The sequence below is a fragment of the Carcharhinus amblyrhynchos genome, chromosome 11 (assembly GCF_965287045.1).
Source record: "Carcharhinus amblyrhynchos chromosome 11, sCarAmb.v2.hapA, whole genome shotgun sequence".
Lineage (NCBI taxonomy): Eukaryota > Metazoa > Chordata > Chondrichthyes > Carcharhiniformes > Carcharhinidae > Carcharhinus > Carcharhinus amblyrhynchos.
The window spans coordinates 528,811-541,900 of NC_137334.1; the positions used below are offsets into that span (position 1 = coordinate 528,811).

Below are 13,090 nucleotides of genomic sequence, written 5' to 3' on the forward strand. Positions count from 1 at the left end.
GTGTGGTTAAATATGGTAGCAATAATAGGAAGACATTATTATTTGAATGGACCTGGGTTCAATTCCCAGCTTGGGTCACTGTCTGTGTGGAATTTGCATATTCTCCTCATGTCTGCATGGGTTTCTTCAGGGTGCTCCGGTATCCTCCCACAGTCAAAAGATGTGTGGGTTTGGTTGATTGGCCATGCTAAAATTGCCCCTTAGTGTCCTGAGATGTGTAAGTTAGAGGGATTAGTGGGTAAATATGTAGGAAAAGGGATATGGGGGTAAGGTCTGGGTGGGATTGTAGTCGGCGCAGACTCGATGGGCCACATAGCCTCTTTCTGCACTGCAGGGTATCTATGATACATCAGGTGTAAATTGAGAGGGGTGGATACTCAACTTGACCTTGGAGTCCTTATGCATCAGTCCCTGAAAGTAAGCAGGTAGGTACAGCAGGCAGTAAAAGGCAGCAAATGGTATGTTGGTCTTCATAACGAGAAGATTTCAATATAGGGATAGGGATGTTTTGCTGCAATTGTATAAGGAGTTGGTGAGGTCACACAGAGTATTATGTGCAGTTTTGGCGTCCTTATCCAAGGAAGAACGTCCTTGCAGAGGGAGTGCAGCAAAGGTTTCCCAGGCTGTTTCCTGGAAAGGTAGGTTTGTCATATGAGGGGACACTAAGTTGGTTAGGGTTATATTCACTGGAGTTTAGAAGAGTGAGAAGGGATCTCATAGAAACTTATAAAGTTCAAACAGGGTTAGACAGGGTAGATTCAGCAAGAATGTTCCCAATGGCGGGAGAGTCCAGAACTTGGAGTCATAGTTTCAGAATAAGGAGTAACCCTTTGAGCTGAGATGAGCAGAAATTTCTTCACCCAGAGGGTGGCGAATGTGTGGAATTCACTCTCACAGAATGTAGTTGAGGTCAAAACATGTACCCATCCAGATGCCTCTTAAATGTTGCTAATGTGCCTGCTTCCACCGCTACATCTGGCAGCAATTCCAGGCACCCACCGTTCTGTGTGAAAAATTTCCCTCGCACATCTTCCTTAAACTTTCTCCCTCTCACTCAGAACCTGTGCTCCCTTGTAACTGACACTTCCACCCTGGGAAAAAGCGTCTGGCTATCCAGCCTGTCCATGCCTCTCAATTTTGGAGAACTCTGTCAGGTCTCCACTCAGCCTCCACCTTCCAATGAAAACAATCCTGGTTTATTCAACCTCTCCCTCTAGTCAACACCCTCGATTGAGATAACATCTTGGTGAACCTTCTTTGCGCTCTCTCCAAAGCTTTCACATCCTTCTGATAATGTGATGACCAGAACTGCACTCAAAAATCCAAATGCAATCTAACCAAGGTTTTATATAGCTGCAACATGATTTGCCAACTCTTATGCTCAATGCCCTGAAATTAAGGCAAGCATGCCATATACCTTCCTAATCATCTCGGCCACCTGCATTGCCACTTTTAGGGAACTGTGGACCTGCACGCCCAGATCCCTCTATGTGTTAATATTCTTAAGTGTTATGCCATTTACAGCATAGTTCACATCCAAGTTTCATCCTCCAAAATGCATCACCTCTCATTTGTCCAGGTTAAAATCCACCTGCCATTTCTGTGCCCAAGTCTCCAATCCATTGGCATTTTGTTGTATCTCCTGACAATCCTCGGCACTAATCAGCAACTCCAGCTATCTTTGTGTCATCTGCAAATTTATTAATCAGATAATCCACATTTTCCTCAAAATAATTTACATAAACTACAAACAACCGAAGTCCCAGCACTGATCCCTACAGAACACCACTAGTTACATCGCCATTCTGAGAAAAACATATCTAGCCAGCTCATCCTGAATCCCATGTGATCTGTTAAGGCGTGTTGTGGAAATGCCGGCGTTGGACTGGGGTAAACACAGTAAGAAGTCTGACAACACCAGGTTTAAGTCCAACCGATTTATTTGATAGTAAACTCACAAGCCTGAGGTTAAGCTCTTCTTCAGGTGAATGGAGAGCAGCAAAATGCTCCCCCACTGTAATATCGATCATTTGGCCCCGCTCATTCCTCAATACCAAGTCTTGTATGGCCTCTTCCCTGGTTGGATTGTCAACACACTGAATCAAAAAGCCCTCCTGGGCACATCTAACAAATTGCTCTCTATCTGATCCACTGGCTCTAAGGGACTCTCAGTCAATATGGGGTAAGTGAAAGTCACCTACCAGAACTACCCTGGTTTTTTCACAGCTTTTCAGTATCTGCCTATACATCTACTCCTGTATCTCCTGCGGGCTGTTGGAAGGTCCACAGTATATTCCAAACATTGTAATTTCACCCTTTTTATTCCTGAGCTCCACCATAATGCCTCACTGCAAATCTCTCCAATATTTCCTCCCTCAACACAGCTGTGATCTGCTCCCCCATCCGTTTTGTTTGCCCTTCTGCCCCATCTAAAACAACAAGATCCCAGAATGTTAAGTTCCTCCTTTAACCATACCCCTGTAATTGCAATATCATAATTCCATGCAGTAATTCAGGCTGTCAGTTCATTTGTTTTACCTGTTGTACTTCCTGCATTGAAGCAAATGCCCTCCAGACCTCAGGTCCCACCGAGCCCCACGACTTCCCTCTGTCTGTCCTTACTCTGCATTATGTTTATCACAGTCTCACTTTTTTCCCCAGTCCCTACATTTGCTGGCCTGCTGTTCCAGCTCCCACCCCAATGGCCAATCCATCTAATCTGCACACCTTTGGACTGTGGGAGGAAACTGGAGCACCCAGAGGTATCCACATAGACACAGGGAAAAACGTGCAAATGCCATACAGACAGTCATCCAAGGCAGGAACCCAGTGCCTGATGCTATGATGCAGCAGTGCTAATCATTGTGCCACCATGCTGTCATCTGTATTGGCATAGACAATCTGTTGACAGCACTTTATCTTCTCCAACTATGATCTGCCAAAGAGTGCCGAAAAATTACCATGGACCATTGGGAGAGATAATTCTGTTTGCCCACTCAACACTTGGTTGACCACGATGTAACCTTTTAACAGCACAGTGTGGGTCTTTAAAAATCACAAACTGGTTTTAAAGGAAGATGCTTCAGCTTTTGCTAATATGTAATCGCAGGAATTAGAGGTACAGCAACACCAGGATCAACCTACATCCTAATAGGTTGTCCACTTAACTTCCTAAACATCAATGTGATTCACCCTGTATGGATGGGATGTTCAATTGGAGCTCTTCATCATATTTCTGGACATTCTCTTCTTCATAAAATCATAGAATTCCACAGTGCAGAAGGAGGCCATTTGGCCCATTGTGCATGCACCGACAACAATTGCGCCCAACTCCTATTCCCATAACCCTATGTGTTGCCCTGCTAATCATCCTGACACCAAGGGACAATTAATCCACCCACCCTGCATATCTTTGGACTGTGGGAGGAAACTGAAGCACCCAGAGGAAATCCACACAGACAATCACCCAAGGCTGGAATTCAGCCTGGGTCCCTGGAGCTGTGAGGCAGCAGTGCTAATCACTGTGGCAGCATGCCACAGTTGTAATTCTTTTCTTCCATGTTTTAAATTGTTTTTGTAGAATGCAACTTGTTTTTTTCTTGAAGGTACCCAAATTCATTGTCTGAATATTCTTCTCAGGTAAAGTTGGTCTTGCTACAAAAACTTTTGCAATGTGACCCATTTTGCCACAATTCCCGCATTTATTATCATAGCTCCAGCATTCACTTGCTGAATGTCCCATTTTGGCACATCTGTGACATGTTTGTTGTTGTTTTAATTTATGGGCAGTCCCTAACTTGTGGGTCATCATTCCTGCACTAAACCGCGAAACATCTTTAGCAGCCTGTTCCATCAACACTGTAGTTTCTACTCCTGTTTTAAGTCAAATCATGTACAGTAAGCAATCTTCTTTGGATAGCCTCATTTTGAAACCAAAAACTAGACAATTTTGAAGAATACCTTCTAATAACTCATTAAACAAACAAATCCAGATTTAAGGTTACCACAAACTGAGCAATGCTTTCACTTTCCACTTGATTCCATCAGTGGAATCTTAACCATTTTGCAATGATCAATGGCTTTGGAGAGTAATGCTCTTCAAAGATCTTTGTCAACTCATCATAGGTTTTGGCTTCTAGCTTTGCTGGATGAATGAAGTTCCAGAGCAAATTGAAGGTTTTACTTCCTATTGTACTGAGAAAAGCTGCTTCGAGCAACTCGCTTACAATTTTATTCCCTTAGACAAAGTACTGGAGACCTCTGCACAGTAACTCCATGATTCATTTTCTTCATTGAAAGGGCCCATGGATCTTAACTGACACACCATTTCTCTTACAAGCCTTAGTGACTCAAGACTGCACAGTATATTTTTGTAACTGTCTTTCCTGTACTCCCCTTTTTACCTTGGAAATCACTGACTTTATGTCTTTTTCCCCCAAAAGTCCCAGTCATACAGCAAGCATTCCTTCTTTTCAAATGAGCCAGATATTGTCTGGAATCTTACCCTTCTCTGATCAAAAAAATTCCCCCTTTCAAAATCACACTAAGAGCTTCCCCTTTTTCTCTTCGTATTTGACCTTTCTTCACTGGCAGTTTAATCTTTAATCCTGTTGTTGATTTTCCACGACCTTTTCATATTCAAAGTGTGAGGTCCCATGATCTTTTTTATTTTACTTAGGATTTTTTCTGGATGTTCTCAATGAAACAAAGTTCCCACTTACTGCCAATTTTCTTTTTGCAATATCCTAACTCACCTGTTCCTCAAATTATTCCAAACAAATATAGACCACAAAGAACTAGTATTTCAAGTTATTCACTGGAGTTTTGAGACACTCACGTAGGTAACATCAGCAGAGTTCTTAACATCAGTCTTCCTAAACTTGTCATTATAATAGTTTTTTTATCATGCCAGTTACAATGGCAACCATGGAGAGATCATTCAGCAAACTAGAACTGATTAAGAACTGATTAAAACTGATTAAGTGGTCTATTATGGGGCAAAAAAGACATCTGGCTCTCATATCATCTGAGCACCAAGTTGCTAGATCTCTACCTAGCCCCTTTGTAAAAATACTGGTCAGTTGGACAGGCATGCAAGCAAGACCTGAGGCTTCAGCAATTTAATTGTGGAGCTGAGTACAATGCAATGCTTGTTATTTACAATGCTACCAGGAAACCTTGACCCTCAAATGACTTGTAATTGTTGTGTGATGGTTTTTGTAAGACAGTTGTTGCTCTTAGTTTTTAAATATGATTATTTTACTAGTGTCAGTCATTGTGTAATGGTTATTGCAATGATTGTTCTTAAATTTTGAATGCGATTATTGTAGAATCCCTACAATGCAGAAGGAGGCCATTTGACCCATTGAGCCTGCCCTGACCACAATTCCACCCAGCCCTTATCCCCAGGACCCCACGTATTTCCATGACACCAAGGGGCAATTTAACATGATCAATCAACCTAATCTGCACATCTTTGGACTGTGGGAGGAAACCGGAGTATCTGGAGGAAACCCACACAGACATGGGGAGAACGTGCAAACTCTACACAGACAGTCACCCAAGGCCGGAATTGAACCTGAGCCCCTAGCGCTAAGGCAGCATTGCTAACCACTGTGCCACCATGCTGCCCAAATGATAGTCTTTGTAATACAGACAGTTGTTGCTCTTGATTTTTATTCTATATTAATTAATTATAAAATCAGAATTACATTCAATATTAATTTCATTGTCTCGGGTCACTGTCCGTGTGGAGTTAGCACATTCTGCATGGGTTTCCGCCGGGTGATCCGGTTTCCTTCCACAGCTCAAAGATGTGCAGGTTAAGTGGATTGGCCATGCTAAATTGTCCCTTAGCGTCGGGGGGCTAGCTCGAGTAAACGTGTGGGGTGATGGGAATAGGCCTGGACGAATTGTGGTTAGTGGAGACTCAATGAGCCAAATGGCCTCCTTCTGCACTGTATGATTCCATGATTCTATAATTCTTCCTTCACTGTGAACACATGGTGCAATTAAATTGTGCCATTAAAATTACATCCATACAACAATACATTGCTAATATTGGCTTCAATCTAGTTAAAAGCATTAGTTAGAAGTGAGAAATAGTAGAGGTAGTGTGTGTGGGGTGGGAACCTAAGGGATATAACTTCCAAGCCCCGTGTCAGTGCATCTGGCGGGCACACTGGGGAACCTCTTCAAATTTTCCAAGCTAAAGATTGCAATTGCCTGGGAAGTTCAAACTTCCTTTTGGCAATTGCCCTATACTGAGATCTATCCAAAAATACAATTTAAATTGCAGATTTAGGATAGTTCCAAATTAAAGTAATAGTTACCCAGAAAAAGACAGAATTAAAACCATTTCTAGCTTCTCGGTAACTACTGCACTAGACCTTCAATCATCCTCACCCACCCAACTCCACCCCTATCCTAGATCCAATCCAAATCGCCCAACCCCCTGCCTCAAATCCTACCCACTTATTTTATACACTTTCCTTCTCCCTGGCTTGTCAAAATGGCTGGACTTCAAACTTACCGGCTTTATAGCAGCTAGCGTTGTAAAAGGGGTTGTGGCTAACTTTCCTTTGACTTAGTTGCTCTTGACTGATGGCCTCAAGAATTCATTGCACTGCAGAGACATCGTCCAGCCTGAATTGGAAGGTCAGACCAGATAGGAATGGCTGGATTTCAGGGTAAGCAATTATGAGAGGTGGCAATTTAACGGCTACTGTACCAGAAATTACAGGCCTTAATCTTCCTCTTCAACCCAATTACTGCACAGTTAATCAGCTGACTAACAGTTCATCTAGCTTGACAATGGCTATCTTCTAATTGCATCATTTGGACTCACCATTTCAAGAAATATCATTTCTTCAGCCCTTTCCTTCTTGGTAATTTTCCTCTGAGAATATCCACGCCATATCTGCAAAACCAAATGCAGCTCCTGTGATTAGCTTCTGTACAGAAAAGGTAAGATTTTTAACGTGATTTTCTTACATTATAAAAATACAAATCTGATCATACCTTTTAACTATTTAAATTCCTGTAAAAAAGATAAATGCATATTCTAAAGATATGCAAAGTAAACTTACATTTTATTGTTCTACATTAGTGACATTCTGCTAACTGAAAATTCTTGCTGAGAAACAAAACTTCTATCAAACTATGATCCGTGCTATAGATTTGTTTAACATAAGGTAGTGACATACAAACTGAAGTATTTTACTTAACCCATATTGATTTAATTTATTGCTCAAACTTAAGGGATCCAGTCCCAGTTTTCCAGGATAATAAACCCAAATATTAGAAATTACAAAAATATACAAAGATCTGCAATTTGCATTAGATGGGAATGACATTAATTTCAACAATATTAGCGTAACATAAGCATTGTTTACATTGTCTCAGATCCAAGGCAGCACACCCAATTTGGTTCTTGCTGAGGAGATGAACAGTTTTTTCCCTCGTTCACCGTAATTCCTGAAATTAATAGCATGTTCACAGTGATGTTCATTCTTCTACTTCCTAATTTAAAAGGTGTCTTGTTCTCTTTCAAAAAGAAGCAGTTGAGAGCAGAACCATCACTTAAGGTATTTTTAACCTGTCCTCTGTTCTTCTAATTTTGATTTTGTCTCATCAAGTTACTTGTTCACTAACTAGTGGAACGAGGGGGCTGGGATTTCCTGCTTCCGCCTGTTACCAGGATCTTCTGATTCTGCTGAAAATCAATGGACTTTTGAATGGCCTGCTCCATTGCTTGCAGTAGGTCCTGCCACGACAAGACCAGGAAATCTCAGCCATTCCCTACTGGTTACTGCGTCTTTAACACTGTTGCTTGGGTAAGAATGCTCTGTACACGTTGCAATACCTGGGGTGGAATTTTCACTGGGCAGGGAAAGCAACGTTGAAGGTGCTGGCATTTTGCCAGTGTCACCAATAGTGATACCAGTCAGAGCAAATGGGGCCTCAAATTTGTCTATCTGGTGGATTTCCACAGATTCAAGGTGCTATTGACTGCATATGTGACAATCTATGCAATCAACAGATCAACCCAATGTACTTGTAAACCACAAGGAGGTCCACTTCATCAACATGCAGCTTGGGTGCATTCAAGAGGAAAGGCATACGTATATTTGTTAATTGTTAACTGGGTGTGTAGTAGTTATCAAGTAGTGGGATTAAACTGGGATTTACTAGCATTACTATGAATAAAAGCAGCTGAATCTGTGGTGGCTCGAATGAAGTTGCTCAATACGTGTCTCTATAACTAAAAACATGTAAATGTATAAAGATTAGGCTCAAGCGCTATAGAATCTCTACAGTACAGAAAGAAGCCATTTGATCCAGCGAGTCTGCACCGACCACAATCCCACCCAGGACCTATTCCCGTAACACCAAATATTTGCCCTGCTAATCCCCCTGACACGAGGGTTAATTTAGCATGGCCAATCAACCTAACCCACAGATCTTTAGACTATCATTCACCATCTGGCTACCTAAGTTCTAACAGATTTCCCAGCAGCTTTCATCCAGCACAAGTCCAAATGACAGTTGCATGCTATGATAGAAGAGTAAAGGAACTAGTGCTTGGAACTTCAATCAGACAAACTGCCTTTTCCCGTCCTTAACAGTTTTAGTTTTCTTTTATTTCTGGGACCTGGGCGTCGCTGTCCAGCTAGCATTTATTGCCTATCCCGAGTTGCCCTTGTTCAGAGGGCAGTTGAGAGTCAAACACATTGCTATGGCTCTGAAGTCACATGTCGGCCAGACCAGGTAAGGATGGGAGATTTACTTCCCTAAAGGGCATTAGTGAACCAGATGGGTTTTTCAACAATCGTTTCATGGTCATCAACAGATTCTTAATTCCAGACATTTTTTGTTACTGAATTCAAATTCCACCGTCTGTCATGGCGGGATTTGAACCCAGGTTGCCAGAACATTAGCTGAGTTTCTGGGTTAATTGTCTAGTGGCATTACCACTCTGCTATTGCCTCCCCATAGTGATGTTCTCATCATAAAGGACAAAGAAAAGTACAACACAATAACTGGCCCTCGATCTTTCAAGCCGACCATTACCCTAAGAGAAAACCTTCTACATAAGAACATAAGAAATAGGAGCAGGAGTAGGTCACCTAGCCCTTGGAGCATGCCCCACCATTCAATAAGATCATGGCTGATCTGAAGTGGATCAGTTCCACTCACCCTCCTCCTCCCCATAACCCTTAATTCCCCTATCAATCAGAAATCTATCCACCCGTGACTTAAACATATTCAACTAGGTAGCCTCCACCACTTCAAATGGGCAAAGAATTCCAGAGATTCACCACCCTCACAGAAGAATTTCCTCCTCAACTCTGTTCTAAACTGCGCCCACCCCCCTTATTTTGAGGCTGTGCCCTCTAGTTCAGCATCCTCGTCACAGTTCGCCCTCCCGTCCAACGTGGTATCATCTGCAAACTTTGAGATGTTACATTTTGATTCCTCGTCCAAATCATGAATATATTGTGAATAGCTGGAGTCCCAGCACCAATCCCCATAGCATCCTACCAGTTACTGCCTGCCAATTTGAAATGGACCCATTAGTTCTGACTTTGTTTCCTCTCTGCCAACTAGCTTTCTATGCATCTCAATACACTTCCTCCAATCCCATGTGCTTTAATCGTGCTCGCTAATCTCGCGTGCAGGACTTTGTCAATTGCTTTCTGAAAGCATCGACTGACTCCCCCTAGTCAACTCCACTAGTTACATCTTCAAAATATCCTAACAGATTTGTCAAGCATGATTTCCCCTTCATAAATCCCTGCTGACTCTGTCTGATCCTGCCACTGCTTTCTAAATGCTTGCAATAATGGATTCAAGGATTTTCCCCACTACCGATGCTAGACTGACTGGTCTACAATTCCTGTTTCTCTCTACCTTCCTTTTTGAATATTGGAGTGACATTTGCTATCCCACAAGCTGCAGGGACTATTCCAGTGTCCACAGAATCCTGAAAGATGATCACCAATGCATTCACTATTTCTAGAGCCACTTCTTTAAGTACTCTGGGATGTAGATTATCAGGCTCTGGGGATTAATCCACCTTCAATCCCAATTTTCCCAACACCATTTATCTACAACCATTGATCTCCCTCAGTTCTGTGGATAGGTTTATGGACGAAAAGGGATTGGTTTAGATTAGTGGGTCAGTGTTCTTTTTTTAAAAACTGGTCGGCGCAACATCGTGGGCCGAAGGGCCTGTTCTGCGCTGTAATGTTCTATGTTCTTTCCTCTCACTAAATCTTGCATTCTCCAACATTTCTGGTTTCTGATTTGTGTCATAGAAACATAGAAAAACTACAGCACAAACAGGCCCTTCGGCCCACAAGTTGCGCCGAACATGTCCCTACCTACTAGGCATACCTATAACCCTCTATCTTACAAAGTTCCATGTACTTATCCAAAAGTCTCTTAAAAAAGACCCTATCGAATCCGCCTCCACCACCACCGCTAGCAGCTGATTCCACACACCCACTACCCTCCGAGTGAAAAATTTACCCGACACCTCCTCTGTACCTACTCCCCAGCACCCTAAACCTGTGTCCTCTTTTGTGAAGAGGAACCAAGGTACGTATTCTGGCTAAGGCTACCGGGGGGACTTTAAACTAGAAAGGATGGGGGGAGGGAACTGTGATGGGGAAACTGGGACGGAGGAGGTTCGCTCCCAGGTAGGGGAGGACCGCAGGCAGTATGGGAGGGAGGTTGGACAGGCGGTGGAGATGGAAAATGCCCAGACTGAGGGGCTGAAGTGTATATATTTTAATGCGAGTGTAGTGAATAAGGTAGATGAGCTTAGGGCGTGGATAGCTGTTTGGGATTGTGATGTGGTGGCCATTACGGAGACTTGGATGTCTCAGGGACAGGACTGGGTACTTCAGGTGCCAGGCTTCAGGTGCTTCAGGAAGGACAGGGAGGGTGGCAGAAGGGGTGGTGGAGTGGCACTGTTGATCACGGACAGTGTCATGGCTGCAGAGAAAGAGGATGTCGTGGAGGGACTGTCTACAGAATCTCTGTGGGTGGAAGTTACAAACAGCAAAGGGTCGAAAACTTTGCTGGGTGTATTCTATAGGCCGCCCAATAGTGACAGGGAAGTTGAAGTGCAAATAGGAAAACAGATTCTGGAGAGATGTTTTAACAACAGAGTTGTCGTGATGGGAGACTTCAATTTCCCAAACATCGACTGGAATATCCCTAGGGTAAGGGGTTTGGATGGGGAGGAGTTTGTTAGGTGTGTTCAGGAAGGTTTCCTGACACAGTATGTGGATAAGCCTACGAGGGGAGAGGCTGTACTTGACCTGGTACTGGCGAATGAACCAGGGCAGGTGATGGATCTTTCGGTAGGAGAGCATCTTGGAAATGGTGACCATAATTCTATCTCCTTCACAATTGCGTTGGAACGAGATAGGATCAGGCAGGCTAGGAAGGTGTTTGTCTGGGGTAAGGGGAGATACGAAGAAGTCAGGAAGTTACTTGGACAAATAAACTGGAAGGAGGCGTTCTTAGGGAAAAGTACTGAAGGAAGGTGGCAGATATTCAAGGAATGTGTGTCTGGAGCTCTGAATGACAACGTTCCGATGAGACAAGGGGGTTTTGGTAGGTCGTGGGAACCGTGGTGCACAAAGGCTGTGTTGAACCTAGTCAGGAGGAAAAGGAAGGTGTACAAGAGGTTCAGGGAATTAGGAGAGGTTAAAGATCTTGAGGAGTATAAGGACTGTAGGAAGGAACTTAAAAGGGAAATTAGGAGAGCCAGAAGGGGTCATGAGAAGACCTTGGCGGGTAAGATTAAGGAGAATCCCAAGGCCTTCTATAAATATGTGAAAGGTAAAAGGATAAGAAGAGAAGGGATAGGACCGATAAAAGGTGAGGGGGGAAAGGTTTGTGTGGAACCAGAAGAAATGGCAGAGGTGCTTAACGAGTACTTCGCCTCAGTATTCACAGTGGAAGCCGATCTGGGAGATTTTGTTATGGATTTCCAGCAGATGGAAAGGATTGAGTACGTGAATATTAAGGAGGAGGATGTGTTGGAACTTTTGAATTCCATCAAGGTAGATAAGTCGCCGGGACCAGATGGGATGTACCCCAGGATACTGTGGGAGGCGAGGGAAGAGGTTGCAGAGCCCCTGGCGATGATCTTTGTGTCGTCAATGGAGACAGGAGAGGTTCCGGAGGATTGCGGATGTAGTTCCTATTTTCAAGAAAGGGAACAGAGATAGCCCGGGAAATTACCGACCGGTGAGTCTAACCTCAGTGGTTGGTAAGCTGATGGAGAGGCTTCTGAGGGACAAGATTTACGAACATTTGGAGAGGTTTGAGATGATCAGGAATAGTCAGCATGGATTTGTCAAGGGCAGGTCGTGCCTTACAAGCCTAGTTGAGTTCTTCGATAATGTGACTGAACACATTGACGAAGGAAGTGCCGTGGACGTAGTGTACATGGACTTCAGCAAGGCATTTGATAAGGTCCCCCATGCAAGACTTCTTGAGAAGGTGAGAGGCCATGGGATCCAAGGGCCTTTGGCCTTGTGGATCCAGAACTGGCTTGCCTGCAGAAGGCAGAGAGTGGTTGTGGATGGGGCTTTTTCTGAATGGAGGTCAGTCACCAGCGGAGTGCCTCAAGGATCTGTTCTGGGACCCTTGTTGTTTGTCATTTTCATAAATGACCTGGATGAGGAAGTGGAGGGATGGGTAAGCAAGTTCGCTGATGACACGAAGGTTGGTCGTGTTGTGGATGGTCTGGAAGGATGGCAAAAGTTGCAGCAGGACATAGATAGGATGCAGGACTGGGCGGAGAAGTGGCAGATGGACTTCAACGCAGATAAATGTGTAGTCGTCCATTTTGGCAGAACCAACGGGATGAACGAGTACACTATCAAGGGCAGAAGTCTGAGTAGTGTTGAAGAGCAGAAGGATCTTGGGGTCCGGGTCCACAGGACTCTTAAATCGGCCTCGCAGGTGGAGGAGGTGGTCAAGAAGGCGTATGGTGTACTGGCCTTCATTAATCGAGGGATTGAGTTTAGGAGTCGGGAGGTAATGCTGCAACTTTATAAGACCCTTG

General features: G+C 43.6%; 1 protein-coding gene across 3 annotated transcripts in view; it reads right to left on the reverse strand.

Moving 5' to 3' along the window:
* LOC145349811 (dynein regulatory complex subunit 11-like) overlaps positions 1-13,090 on the reverse strand; it is a 207,466-nt gene that overhangs the window by 168,344 nt on the left and 26,032 nt on the right. For all 3 annotated transcript variants that reach the window (XM_080198356.1, XM_080198355.1, XM_080198357.1), the window contains one exon: positions 6,848-6,919. In XM_080198356.1, the coding sequence (XP_080054482.1) occupies positions 6,848-6,919 (72 nt within the window). The remainder of the gene's footprint in view (positions 1-6,847; positions 6,920-13,090) is intronic.